Here is a 15,277-nt window from a genome sequence, read left to right as displayed (position 1 = left end):
GTGTGATGATGGTGCTGGGTAGATAGGGTATATTTAGTGTTTCTCATGGTCCTAGGTTGGGGTGATGGTGCTGGGTAGATAGGGTATATTTAGTGTTTCTCATGGTGCTTGGGTAGAGGTGATGGTGCTGGGTAGATAGGGTATATTTAGTGTTTCTCATTGTGCTAGGTTGGGGTGGTGGTGCTGGGTAGATAGGGTATATTTAGTGTTTCTCATGGTGCTTGGGTAGAGGTGATGGTGCTGGGTAGATAGGGTATATTTAGTGTTTCTCATGGTACTAGGTTGGGGTGATGTTGCTGGGTAGATAGGGTATATTTAGTGTTTCTCAAGGTGCTTGGGTAGAGGTGATGGTGCTGGGTAGATAGGGTATATTTAGTGTTTCTCAAGGTGCTTGGGTAGAGGTGATGGTGCTGGGTAGATAGGGTATATTTAGTGTTTCTCAAGGTGCTTGGGTAGAGGTGATGGTGCTGGGGTAGATAGGGTATATTTAGTGTTTCTCAAGGTGCTTGGGTAGAGGTGATGGTGCTGGGTAGATAGGGTATATTTAGTGTTTCTCAAGGTGCTTGGGTAGAGGTGATGGTGCTGGGTAGATAGGGTATATTTAGTGTTTCTCAAGGTGCTTGGGTAGAGGTGATGGTGCTGGGTAGATAGGGTATATTTAGTGTTTCTCATGGTACTAGGTTGGGGTGATGGTACTGGGTGGGTGGGGTATATTTAGTGTTTTTCCTGGTGCGGGATTGGGGGTGATTGTACTCAGGGCCAGTGGAAGGTAATTAGTAATTAGGCTCCCTAGGCGAATCTTCTGCCAGGCGCCCACCTCCCCCCTCCTCCCCTCCCCGGTCCAGGTCCTGGCTCCGGCTCCAACCTCATTCACTCAAACAGACCCCACTCTCTTACACACACTTAGGTTCCTTGGCTCATTCACACATGCACCCTTACACAGGCTCCACTCTCTCACTAACATCATTGCTCTCTTGTACACACACAATCCCTCTCACTCTCTCTCTCTCACACACACACATACAGAGGTGCCACTCACGGCTCGCTGAGTCTCTACTCCTCTTGGCTGTGAGTGGGATGGGGACTGCTCGCAGCCCCACATGGCTGCTCTTTGCTGCCCCCGGCGACCACTTAGTTCGCCTATTGGGATGCGCCAGTCCTGTTGGTACTCGGTGGGTGGGGCATATTTAGTATTTGTCCTGGTTGCTGGGATGGGGATGATATTGATGATGCTGGGTTAGAGGTGATGTTACTGGGTGTCTGGGGTATATTTAATATTTGTCCTGGTTGTTGGAGTGGGGGCGATGGTGCTGGTGCCAGATGGGTGGAGTATATTTAGTCTTTCTCTTGATGTTGGGTAGTGGGTGGGTAGAGTATTTTTGTCCTGGTTGCTGGGGTGGGGGTGATGATTATGGTAATGGTGCTGGTTGAAGGGTATATTTAGTATTTGTTCTGCTTGTTGGGGTGGGGGTGATGGTGATGGTGCTAGGCGGGTGGGATATATTTAGTATTTGCTTTGATTGCTGGGGTGAGGGTGAAGGTGATTCTGCTGGGATGGGGGTGATGGTACTGGGTGAATGGGGTATATTTAGTATTTGTCCTAATTGATGGATGGGGTAGGTGATGGTGATGGTGCTGAGTGGGTGGGGTATATTTAATCCTGGGTGCTGGGTGCGGATAGTGCATGCATTTCGTTTTTCTCATGGTCCTAGGGTTATACCGTTCAGATGTAGCCGACTGTTGTGTGTCCTCCTCGCCAGCAGATGGCGCCCCACCTCTCCTCTCCTCGTCTCTCTAACATCCCGGGCGGTTGGAACTCTCTGGACGCGCAAGCGGAGTGAGCCGCTTCCGGTCTTGTTTGTAGACTGTCGGGCTCTGAGCGACAGGCGGCGGCATTATGGGTAAGGGGGGTCACGGAACCGAACCCGAACGATACCGGAAGTTCTGGGATAGGGTTCAGGGGAGCTGGGTTGGAAGAGGCGGGGCTGGGCGGCAGCCCTGAAGCGGGAGGGAGCGGGGATAGGGAACGCTGACGTGGCGGAACCGGCACCCGCGGAAGCTCTTTGTGCGGTAGAGGAGACCTGAGAACCGCGGGGACTAGCAGGGAGAGGGAGAGAGCTGTGCTATACCTTACCCTGTCCCATATACAGAGGGAGAGAGCTGTGCTATACCTTACCCTGTCCCATATACAGAGGGACAGAGCAGTGCTATACCTACCCTGTGATATACATAGAGGGAGAGAGCCTACCCTGAAATATACATAGAGGGGGAGAGATGTGATATACCTACCCTGTGCTTTAGCTACAGAGGAGAGATGTGATCTATCTACCCCGTATCTAGAGGGAGAGAGATGTGATATACCTACCCTGTGCTATATCTACAGAGGGAAAGAGATGTAAAATAACTACCCTGTGCTATATATACAGTGGAAGAGAGATGTGATATACCTACCTTATGCTATACACAGAGGGAGAGAGATGTGATATAACTACCCTGTGCTCTACATACAGAGGGAGAGAGCTGTGATATACCTACCCTGTGCTACACATAGAGAGAAAGATGTGATATACCTACACTGTGCTATACATACAGAGGGACAATAGCAGAAGGAGAGAGGTGTGATATACCTACCCTTTCCCAAATAAAGAGAGAGACAGCTCTGATATACAATCAAAGGGAGAGTGAGGTAAAATACCTACCCTGTGCTATATATACAGTGGAAGATAGATGTGATATACCTACCTTATGTCATTCATACAGAGGGAGAGAGCTGTGATATACCTACCCTGTGCTACACATACAGAGGGAGAGAGATGTTATATATCCACCCTTTGCTTTACGTTCACGAGGGAGAGAGATGTGATATCTCCACCCTGTCCTACATGTACATGAGGGAGAGAGATGTGATATACCTACCCTATCCCATTTACAGAGAGAGAGAGAGCTGTGCTATTCCTAACCAGTGCTATACACTCAGAAGGAGAGAGATGTGATTTATCCTCCTTGTGCTATACATATAGAGGGAGAAGGTGTAATCTCTCCACCCTGTGCTACACATACATGAGGGAGAGAGCTGTGCTATACCTACCCTGTGCTCTACATACAGAGTGAGAGAGATGTGATATACCTACCTTGTGCTATACATACAGAGGAAGAGAGCTTTGATATACCTACCCTATGCTATCCATACAGAGGGAGAGAGGTGTAATCTCTCCATCTTGTGCTACACATACATAAGGGAGAGAGCTGTGATATACCTACCTTGTGCTCTACATACAGAGTGAGAAAGATGTGATATATCTACCTTGTGCTATACATACACGAGGGAGAGAGATGTGAAATACCTACCTTGTGCTATATATATACAGAGGGAGAGAGATTTGATCAAACTACCCTGTGATATACATACAGAGGGAGAGAGATTTGATCAAACTACCCTGTGATATACATACAGAGGGAGATAGCAGTAATACACCTACCCTGTGCTATACATACAGAGGGAGAGAGTTTTGATCAAACTACCCTGTGATATACATACAGAGGGAAAGAGATGTGATATACCTACCCTGTGCTGTACATATAGAGGGAGAGAGATGTGATCTATCCGCCTTGTGCATTACATACAGAGGGAGAGATATGTGATATATCCACCCCATGCTATATTCATTTGGAACGACAGCATATAAAATGTCTAAATAAATAAATAAATATTTAGCGGGAGAGATGTGTGATATTTCTACATTCTGCTGTACATATAGAGGGAGATGTGATATATCCACTGTGTGCTATATATACAGAGGGAGAGAGGTATGATATATCCAAACTATGCTATAAATATATGCAAAGAGAAGGAAATGTGATATATCCACACTGTGCTATTCACACAGAGGGAGATGAGCTATATCCTTGCTATGAGATACAGAGAGAGAGGGCGGGAGATATGATATACCCTTCCCTTTGCTATGCATATAGAGAGATGTGATATAACCACACTGAGTTATATATATATATATATATATATAGGTGAGAGAGATATAATATATCTACCCTGTGATATGTTACAGAGGTCGATATGATATTTGTACACTGTTATATAACACATGGGTACATATGATATATTCACTCTGTGAGGTATACAGTTAGAGATGTGTCATTTACACTTTTGATATATAAATATATCTCATAGGAACACATGCAAATCCCAGAGTGTTTATTTTAAATTTGGATTTCTAATCTGCCTTTTCTTGCATGGTCAGCCCCATCAAATTGGATTACAGTAGTTGAGAGGCAGATTTTAAATTTAGAATGAGTGACAAGCAGATTGTGAATTTCAAACTGGATTGCAAATTCTTATTTGTACACGGCAGTGCTAATGTGCAATGCAGAGGACATTAAGAAATGCCAGGCTGGGTCAGACCAGTGGTCCATCAAGGCCAGCATCCTGTCTCCGACAGTGGCCAGTCTGGGTCACCTGGAACTACCCAGCAAATCCCAATATGAAAGCCTGTTTCATGTTCTCCCCTAAAATTGAGAGGTGGGGAAATCAGTGACTCTCTGGCTAATAGTTAGTTTTGGATCTGTTCTCCAGAAACCTAGTCAAACCTTTTTTTAAAGTGACTTATACTGCTAGCCTTAACTTAATTTTATGTTGACTGAGAAAATACTTTTTAGATTTGCTTTAAATCTGCTTGCACTATGATTGTCTGGCTTGGAGACGGCTGAGACCATCCTGTGAGCCTTGCTGAGAGGGTGCAGTGTCGCCTCATGATGGAGCAGGCGCACGCTTGGCCGCAGAGTCTCCTAACCACTGCTCTCTGCCCTTCCAGTCACCCTCCTGTGTTTTCTGCCTTTAGTGGTTGGCACCGGGACATCGCTGGCTCTGTCTTCCCTGCTCGCGCTGCTGCTTTTTGCCGGCATGCAGATGTACAGCAGGCAGCTGGCCTCCAGTGAGTGGTTCACCATCCTGGGTGGTGTGCTGGGGTCCAGCCTCTTCCTGTGTTCTCTCACTGTATCCTTTGTGACGGGCAGCTGCGGGGGCTGCATGGAGATGAGCGACCTGGCTTCCATGCTGGACAGGGGTGGGGTAAAGAACTATTAATAGACCAGGTATACATAGAGAGAATGCCTCACCTAGACACATTTAATGGTTCTTCCTTTTGACACATTTTATTTCATGTGAATGGACAAAAAAAGCAGTTTATCGAGTTACAGTGACATGCAGTCAGCACCTTGGTGCACTGCAATTCCTGATATGTGATTGTACCAAGCTTTAAACTGTTTTTCTCCAGAAGGCCTACTGAAAAAGGACTGGATAGATTAAAAACCAAAGCCATAAACCTGTTACAAACTGCCTAGGGTGTGCATAGGGCCAATCTGGGAAACTAATTGCACTTGTTAGATTTGTAGGCACCTCCCTTACAATTAGGAGTGTAAAGTTAGGAGGATGCCTTTACCAAGGAATTGAGAGAGTTCTAGCAAAGATGATCACAGAGCAATGTGTGTGATGGGAGGGAGACATACTGTATGTGTGCATATTTGGGGGGAGAGAGAAGAGCTGGGGGGGGGGAGGGCACTGGAATGCATCTGACAGCAGGCGGAACCCACAGATGGAGGGTGTTCCGAGGCTGCAGTGAGGTGGCGAGTGCTAAACCCAGGGACACTGTCACACAGTTGCAGGGATGCCGGGCAGTTAAACGTTAAGTTGCACGCTCTGCTAGCCTGCAGGATCTGAAGTTCTTTGGAGGTGCGTTCAGGAGGGCTCTGCCGTTATGCAGAATGGGACCGGGATACCTCTGCATTTCCTTAACTATCTTGTTTCAGGCTTTCAACAACCTAGAAAACTTGGTCTTCGGGAAGGGGTTCCAAGCCAAAATTTTCCCCGAAAGTAAGTGGTGGTCTTTATCCTTCGGGTTTCATAAGAGAGCTGGCAGAGAGCACAGTGGAAAGATGCTGGTCAGAAAACGTCGGGCTGTGTTGCTGGATGACGCTTTCTCAGCAAAGTCCAATGTACAGAAATTAGATCTGAATTCCATGAAAGTAGAAATTTATTTATTTATTTATTTATTTTTAGATTTTTATATACCGGTGTTCCTATATGAAATAAAGATCACATCGGTTTACATTGAAACAGAACATGAAAATTGCCAAAAGGCATTACATAGAACAAGGTTATGAAACTTGGAACAGTGTACATAAGTTCAAAATTTAACAATAACGTTGTAACATTGATGACCAAAAGATAAAGGAGAAAAAAAAAAAAAAAGACTTAAACAATTAAGTTGACAGGTCTTATTGAGCATAAAAATTATAACGTGAAATGTGATCAAAGGGGCAGCCCTGGCTCAGAGAAATGATTTCCCTGTGCAGTAGAAGATGCTGTGAAAGCTAGATGTCTCTTGGTGGGATCGGAGAGAGTACGTCACCCATCCAGGGCAGGTTCAATTCCATTCAGTCTCGGGTCCTCCGTGCTGCCGAGTTCCCTGATGGTGCCGAGCACCACAACCTCTGGTTGTTCGGCTCGACCGCTGCATGCCCAGGTAGAGTTTTGCAGTGGGGAGCTGGAGCCGGGCCTGCACTCCCCCCCCCCCCGGTTCCTCACCGGTGAACCTCAGTCCTGCCTTGTTCCATTCAGACGTGGGGTGATGATGTTGCTCTGGTAGTGGCTACCTCTACCGGCGTCCCATCTCCAGCCTCATCCTGCTGGCGGTGGCCCAGCAGAGCCTGCTTCTTTAGCCTTCTCTCTGCTGTATGCCAGCTGCAGCTGTCTTCTTTTCTGTGGGGGAAGGTCATTTTCACACCGTTCTATCTGGGGTAATTTGGAAAACCCTGCATAGACTTTGCACCTCCTACAAAGCAGGGGCAAGGCCTAAAGGTACAGAAGCAGCCACAGTGCCAGCCGGCCCCTGGAGTTTTTTTAAAGGGAACTTTGCTTGCAGACCTGCGGGTACAAAAGTACTCATAGATCTGCAGGCACCCCACAGATTTAAAAAATTGCCCCCATAATGTGTGCGCCTCTGACGCTGTCACTCTGTTCTCCTGCAGTTCTTGTGTGCCTGTTTCTAGCGCTCTTCGCCTCGGGCCTTGTCCACAGAGTCTGTGTCACTACTTGGTAAGTTGTGTGTGCAGAGGTAAGCACTGCCTAAGCAGCAGTCCCCTCGAGACCGCTCCTGTCGTGGGAGTTTAGCAGAAGTGACCCTGAGGGGACTGCCAGTAAATACAGGGTCTGCCAGTAAATAAATTTACTGGCAGACCCTGAGGGGACTGCCAGTAAATTCCAGGGCAGTTAATGCTCTGAGCTTTAGGAGAGTGGCGGTGCTGATGACTGCTCTTCCGTAAACTGTTTTTCCCCTCTATTCCAGCTTCATTTTCTCAATGTTTGATCTCTACTATGTAAACAAGATTTCTTCTGGGCTCTACCAGTCAGCGGGTCCTGTTGTAGCACCAACCAAGGCCGTTGGCAAAAGCAAGAAGAGAAGCTGATGTCCTCCTGCCCCCTTTCCTGCTTGGTGGATTGGGTGATGTCGTTCCATTCCATTCTTGCATTCAGTGAACCTTGGTGCCATTTCCAGACTGTTCAGTAACAATAAAGTCCTTTCTATTTGTAACTGATCCTGAGCCCTTTGTCACCATTTTTTATGGGGGTTGATTTCATGCAAATCCATTGGGACTTCTCCACTATGCAGCATTGAGAACACCTGCCCCCATCTCTCACCTAGGATCAAAAAGAAAAAAGGAGTGGATGTGCTAGAATGGGCTCTGGTAAGATAAGATCTGTGACATAGAGACAGCCTCCCCGCCTTCAAATGATGCTCCTACAAAATGCCTTCACAGCTTTGGAAACAGATGATGCTCCAGAAAGGATAGTAAGTGAACGGGAAAAATAGGACAGTAGAGAGGTTGCAATAAATGCCAAAGTGGACCGGATGTCTTTAAGTAAAGTGCAGAAAGATTCCAAATTACTCCGTCAACTGATGAGCAGGTTGTTAATACAAACAAGAAACACACTTTGAAATGTCTGCATACAAATGCTAGAAATCTAAAAAATAAGATGGGAGAATTAGAGTGTATATCACTAAATAAAGAGGTAGATATAATTGGCATCTCCGAGACCTGGTGGAAGGCAGATAACCAAAGGGACACCCCGATACCAGGGTACAAATTATATTGAAATGATAGGATGGATAAAATTGGTGGATGGGTGGCACTATATGTTAAAGAGAGCATTGAGTCAAACAGGATAGAAATTCTGCAGGAACAAAATACAATGTTGAATTTTTATGGATAGACATTCCAGGTGAAAAGGGAATGCTTACCATCCACCTGGCCAGAATAAACAGGGGAATGAAGAAAAGATGATTTATTTTCAGACAACGACTGAATTACATAGTCTGGGTAAACAAGCATGGGTGTAGCTTGCTTGTTACGGCGGTTACTACCCCGAATCAATTAAGCCTGATACTTCACTTTCAATGCATATCCAGCATAGCTCTCTGCTTCAGCGGTGGGGTGGGGGGTGGGGGTGGGGAATGAAGAAAAGTGGATTTATATTCAGACAACCAACAAGGACTGAATTGCACAGGCTGGGTAAACAAATAAGCATGGGAGCAGCTTGCTTATTGCGGCGGTTATTACCCCTAACCAATTAAGCTAGATACTTCACTTAGATGCTAACCAATTAAGCTAGATACTTAGATGCAGTTCCAGCTCTGTTCTCTACATAAATGGTGGGGATGGAAGGGAAATAGAACCAAAAGGTTACTAAGGGCCAAGAGTAACAGATAAGTATGAGGGAAAAAAAAGTGTGAAAGCTAGCTGGGCAGACTGGATGGGCCGTTTGGTCTTCTTCTGCCATCATTTCTATGTTTCTATGACAATAAAATGCTAAAAGAAATTAAGGAAGCTAACAAAATCAGAAGCGCAGTAATAATGGGTGATTTGTTACCCCAGTACTGACTGGGTGAATGCTACATCAGGACATGCTGGAGAGGTAAAGTTCCTAGCTTGAATAAATCACTGCTTCATGGAGCAGCTGGTACAAGAGGCAACAAGAGGAGAAACTATTTTAGACCCAGTCCTTAGGGGAACACAGGATTTGGTGCAAGAGGTAACAGTGCTGGAGCCACTTGGCAATAGTGATCACAACATAATCAAATTTGACTTAACTAAAGAAATCTACTGTAACAGCATTTAACCTTCAAAAAGGTGACTATGATAAAATGCGGAAAATGGTTAAGAAAAAACTGAAAGGAGTAACTGCAAAGGTTAAGAGTTTAGCTCAAGCATGGACATTGCTTAAAAATACCATCTTGGAAGCCCAGACCAGATGTATTCCACGCATTAGAAAAGGTGGAAGGAAGGCTAAATAACTACCAGCATGGTTAAAAGGTGAGGTGAAAGAGGCTATAATAGCTGAAAGAACATCTTTCAAGAAATGTAAAAAGGATTCAGATGAGGAAAACAGGAAACAGCATAAGCACTGGCAAGTCAGATGGAAAGCATTGATAAGGAAGGCAAAGAGAGAATTTGAAAAGAAGCTTGCCATGGAAGCAAAAACACAACGCCTTTTCAGGTACATTCGAGGTAAAAAGTTGGACCATTAGATGATCAAGGAGTCAAAGGGTATTTAGGGATGACAAAGCCATAGCAGGAGACTAAATTAATTCTTTGCTTCAGTATTCACTGAGGAAGTTATAAGAGTTATACCTATGCCAGAAAAGATATTCAAAGGTGATGATTCAGAGGAACTGAAACAAATCTCAGTGAACCTGGAAGATGTACTAGGGCAAATTGAGAAATTAAAGAATAGCAAATCACCTGGACCAGATGGTATACATCCCAGAGTGCTGAAATAACTGAGAAATGAAATTGCAGACCTGCTATTAGAAATTTGTAAACTATCAGAAACATCGTCTATGGTACCTGAAGATTGGAGGGTTGCCAATATAATGCCAATTTTTAAAAAGGGGTGATCCAGGAAACTAGAGACCAGAGTCTAACATCTGTACCAGGCAAATTGGTAGAAACTATCATAAAGAACAAAATTGCTAAACATATAGATAAGCATAGTTTGATGGAATAAAGCCAACTTTTTTTGAGGGCGTAAATAAACGTAGATAAAGCTGCTCCAGATGATAGAGTGTATTTGTATTTCCAGAAAGCATTTGTCAAAGACCAGACCCTCATGAGAGACTTCTTAGGAAATTAAAAAGTCATGGGCTAGGTGGTAGTGTCTTATTGTGGTTAAAAGATAGAAAACAGAGAGTAGGGCTAAATGGTCAATTTTCCCAATGGTGTGCCCTAAGGATCTGTTCTGGGACCACTGCTTTTTAATATATTTATAAACGACCTGGAAATGGGAACAAAGAGTGAGGTGATAAAATTTGCAGATGACAAAATTATTCAAAGTTATTAAATCTCAAGAGGATTGTGAGCAATTGCAAGAGAACATTGCAAAACTGTGAAACTGGGCATGGAAATGGCAAATGAAATTTAATGTGGACAAGTGCAAAGTGATTCATATAGGGAAGAGCAACCCAAATTATAGCTCCACAATGCAAGGTTCCACATTAGGAGTCACCACTCAGGAAAAGGATCATTGTTGAAAATATGTTGAAATCTTCTGCTCAGTGTGTGGCAGCAGCCACCAAAGCAAATAGATTGCTAGGGATTATTAGGAAAGGAATGGAGAATAAAACAGAGAATATCGTAATGCCTCTGTATCCCTCCATGGTGCAACCTCATCTTGAGCATTGTGTGCAGTTCTGGTCACCACATCTCATGAAAGATATAGCAGAATTGGAAAAGGTACAGAGAAGGGCGACCAAAATGATAAAGGGGATGAAAGACTATGAAGAAAGGCTAAAGAGGTTAGGACTCTTCAGCTTAGAAGAGACGGCTGAGAGAGGTCTTTAAAATAATAAATGGAGTGGACTGAGTAAACATTAATCGGTTGTTTACTCTTTCAAAAAGAACAAAGACCAGGGGCACACAATTAAGTTTCTAGGTAATATATTTAAAACTAATAAGAGAAAATAATTTTTTAATCAACATATAATTAAGCTCTGGAATTCGTTGCCAGAGGATGTAGTGAAAGATCTTAGTGTAGCTGCATTCAAAAATGGTTTGGACAAGTTCCTGGAGGAAAGGTCCATTAACCATTATTGAGGTAGAGTTGCAGAAATCCACTGCTTATTCTTGGGATCTACCTACCCCCTGGGATCCTGCCAGGTACTTGTGGCCTGGCTTGGCCACTTGGAAACAGGACACTGGGCTTGATGAATCCTCTGTCTGACCCAGCACGGCAAGTCTTATGTTCTTAAGGGCATCTGAAGTGGTAATAGATTTGCAAAAAGACAACCACAGCACAAAAAAATATGAAAGGCAACATTAAAAGATCCCAATACAATGGGGAACATTATAGTCAAAGGCATTGACTTGACACATTTGGGAGGAAAGAAAAAGGCCAAATGCCTACTGAGATCCTTGGCTAGCAGGAATACAAGGGAAATTATTCTCACTATCAGAGAAGGACAAAGTGATTCTGACATCGATGTTATAGTTCATTTGGGGGACCAATGACCTGGCTAGAAACAGAATCAATGTAGCACAAGGGGAGCCCCAGATTTTGGGCGAGGGGCTTAGACCTCTGGCAAAGACCATAGCATATTCAGAGCTGCCACCTGTTCAAGGCAAGGGAGAGGAAGCCTCTGTTAACATCGCTGACTTCAATACATGGCTCAAAAACCTGGTGCACAGAAGATTTCAGATATTTATCTGATTTATATTCCACTTTTCAGGCACTTCAGTTTGCATGCAGGTGCTGGAGGTAGCTAAGCTTGTACCTGAGGCAGTGGAGGGAAGTGGCCATGTATGGAACAATAATGTAATGATGACCTGAGTCTTTCTGTCTGAGAAAGAATGATCCTAAGTGAGAAAGTCAGATCATATGTTGATAGGAGGGGATACCGATGGATGCAGCCTGTCACCCACAACAAAACAAATGAGGGATCAAAAATGCGAGAAGACAACAGGGAAGGTGAGGGGAGCAGGTAAGAGGCTCAACAAAGTGCAGAAAAGCCAAGGAGAAATACCTGGAAGGCCATGAGCACAAATGCTCATAATCTAAGCGATAAAATTCCTCATCCGCAAGCCCTCTTGGTGGAGGTGGGACCCGCACATCATTGCTATCATCGAGATGTGGTTCAGCGAGTCCTATGAATGGAAAACAGCCATACCGAGCTATGGTCTGCTTAGGAAGGGTGCAGATGGCAGAAAAGCAGGAGAAGTAGCTCTTTACTTAAAAATGTAATATCAAAGCAACTGAAACGCTGCGCAAAGGAGGCGGCCCTGGGGACTGTATTGGAAAGGGGCAATGGCCCTTCCATTTATAGCAGGTGGGGTCTGCAGACCTCTGACTCAGGCAGAGGAAATGCCCAGAGATCTGGCTGAAGACATCCAAAAGGCAGAAAGGAAAGAGGGGGGGAATTTTAGCCTGCTGAAAGGTGGATTGGAGTATCTCGTCTACAGATTTGTTTAGATCATGGACTCCTTTCAAGGAGCTCTGCTCAGACAAACGGTGATGGAACCCAGTAGGGAAGGGGCAATAATGGGCCTGATAATTACGAATGGAGAAAGCATCTCTAATGTCCAGGTAGGCGCCCACCTGAGCACCAGTGATCATCAGACCCTATGGTTTGTTATAACCGCCAAGTCATTCAAAGCTCAAAGTCCTGGATTTCAAAATCAACGACTTGGGGAAAATGGGGAAAAAAGTGAGTGGGAAAGAAACCAGCATGACTCTCCAAAGAAGCGGCTGAAAGAGCAGCTTTCAGGAAGTACAAAGGAGCACATGTCGAAGCCGAAAGAGACAAGGAAAGAAATCAGAGTGGTAAAACTAGCTAATGAGGTATAGTCAGGTGACAAGACTTCATTCAGGTATATCAGTGAAAGGAGGAAATGTAAGATTGAGAGGAGACGAGGAGCTATGTGTGGAAAAAGCAAAAACGCTAGACAAATACTCCTGGTGGTATTCGGTGGAGAAGACGCCGCTGACATTTGCAGGAGCAGGAAAGATACGACACCATTAATGGAAGAGTGCGTAACGTGCACAAAGCCATGGGGCTCCCTAGCTTCGGGGGGAGGAGGCTCTGTTCAATAGATCTTTGGAGATGGGAATCGTTCCATGGGAACGGAGAAGGGCAGATGTGGTCTCCTTCACAAAAGCAATAATAAGAGAGGAGATTGAAAAGTACAGGCCCTCGGAGCCTTCCTTCAGTTTCATGTCGGGTCCTTTCTGGCCCCCGTTATGGGTTTCGGGTTAGGCTGTTTGGGAGGCAGGGTCTTACATGACGGGCACAGACCTCGCTCTTAGGCCCAGGGATGTTGGGAACAGCCCTAGTCTCTCAGATTTGCCGCCAGTGCTCTTGTTCATGTTTGCAGTGTGGCAAAGATCCTCCTCCTGAAGCCTACGCAAAGTCACGGTGCACCTGGAATACAGCTGGCACTTTCTCCTTTCAGTTTGGCTGTCTAACCGCTGGAGAGCAGTCTTGCCTAACAGTGTTTCCTCTTCCCAGCTCTCAGGCCTTCAGTTTCCACTCCTCAGGGCCCGGGTTTAGCGGGCCTGGCACATAGGTCGCAGGTTCAGAAGCTTCTTTCTGTTATTCTTCCCTGGTGAGCTTTCAGTTTTAGACTCTCCTGTGTCCCATCAGAAGGGAAAGGAGCCCCCAGCTTATTTATTCCTGGTGGTCACTGAAGAGGGGAGGGGGGAGGTCAGCAGGGGTCAGTGCCCCCATGGTTTCTCCAGTTTCACTTTATTGGGTCCGAATAGTTTAGCTCAGCAATTATCCACATTCCAGGAGAATTCCTTCTGCGTGGTTGCTTATTCTGTAAAAGCAGCTACGGGGGGGAGGAAAGGATCCCTTGCCTTAATTAAATATTTTGGAGACGCGGGGCTTTAGGTACATCGGGGGAAGCGGGACAGCCTTTGGCACACACTAGACACGGACTCTGTCTCTGGTGGTTGCCCATTGTACACTTACCCCAAGGACGGGACAAGCAGAAAGGATTAGCCTTCACCAGGAACAGCTTCTGAACCCATCTCATTCTGTCTCGCCTCCTGGGGTGGGGTGGGCAAAGGATGCCCATCCTGGGGCCGAGGCCTTAGCTGCAGCAGTACGTGCCGCTGGGAGTAATGGTAATGACTTGCCATTTACTGGAGTGTTGTCACTGTACACGGCACTGAACTTATGCATCTCGTGGGCCTAAGGTTCTTCCAATTTAAGGCTGAGCACTGGAAGGCTTTCTCAGGACCAGACAGTGTGTTGGTGGCAGGGGTGGGATTGGAACTCTGGTCCTAATCTTTCACAGCTCTCTGTACTGCAAGCACTGGTCTGTACTGCTCTGATCTGGCTCCTTCCCTGCTTAGGTCTCATTGGGCAGGTCTGTGACTCACAGCCCCCCCCCCCCCCCCCCCCTCTCCTTGCAGGAGAAAAGTGAGACAGTTCTGGAAATGAAAATCTCCCTTCTCTGCTGACACAAAACGCACAGTTCAGCTCCCTCCGCAGTGCTGCCTGCTGGCGATATCCGAGTCATTCCTTCCCAGTGTTACCTGACGGCTGACGGAGCCTAACAGAGCCCCCTCTTCACCAGCTGTCATAGGAAGGGAAGCTCTGATGAGTGATGCTGCGGTGTCAGGATCTGTCTAGACGAGAAATGTGGTGGGAAGAGGGGGAGGGAGCTCCGTACACCTGAGCAGGTAAAGGCGAGCTCTTTGTTCCTCAGCCAGGGCAGCCGCTGCTTTAGTACCGAGGTGCTCTTCCTGTTCAGGCAGTTTTCTCCCTCTGAAGAGTGGTCAACATTTCCAAGGTCACTCACTGGACGCTCGGAGCCTCCTGCTCCATTTGCGGACAGGGCCCAGTGCCTCCATCATGGCAGCCCCTAATAACCGCTGTACTGACTATTCGACAAAATGAATTAGCACCTCTTAAACATGTAAATGTAGAATGTATTTTTTTTCTATCTATTACTTTACTTTAAATTATTTACATTTTATTGTTTTTGTTTTTGTTTGTTATGTAGTTTTTTGTTTAGTTTTTCTTTTAATTTTTATACTTGACAAAGTCTTGGTCAGACTTTGTCTGTGAAAGTCGGTATATAAAATGTTTTAAATAAATAAAAATACACAAAAGAGAGGGAAAAGGATCAATGTCCAATATCAATCTCAAACCCACTTAATTGGCAAATGACAATATCATAAACAGTCTTTGCTGTGGCGCCATTT

General features: G+C 45.4%; 1 protein-coding gene across 1 annotated transcript; it reads left to right on the top strand.

The window, feature by feature from the left end:
* Positions 1–1,744: 1,744 nt before the first annotated feature.
* On the top strand, positions 1,745–7,608 carry KRTCAP2 (keratinocyte associated protein 2). Its single transcript, XM_029580978.1, has 5 exons — positions 1,745–1,901; positions 4,854–5,008; positions 5,821–5,884; positions 7,042–7,108; positions 7,359–7,608. Exons 1-5 carry the CDS (start codon positions 1,898–1,900, stop codon positions 7,477–7,479), a joined length of 411 nt encoding a protein of 136 aa, XP_029436838.1. The 5' UTR covers positions 1,745–1,897; the 3' UTR covers positions 7,480–7,608.
* Positions 7,609–15,277: the final 7,669 nt, after the last annotated feature.

Source organism: Rhinatrema bivittatum, chromosome 16 (genome assembly GCF_901001135.1).
Source record: "Rhinatrema bivittatum chromosome 16, aRhiBiv1.1, whole genome shotgun sequence".
Lineage (NCBI taxonomy): Eukaryota > Metazoa > Chordata > Amphibia > Gymnophiona > Rhinatrematidae > Rhinatrema > Rhinatrema bivittatum.
Note: the sequence above shows the minus strand (reverse complement) of the source record. Positions and strands in the feature narration are given on the sequence as shown.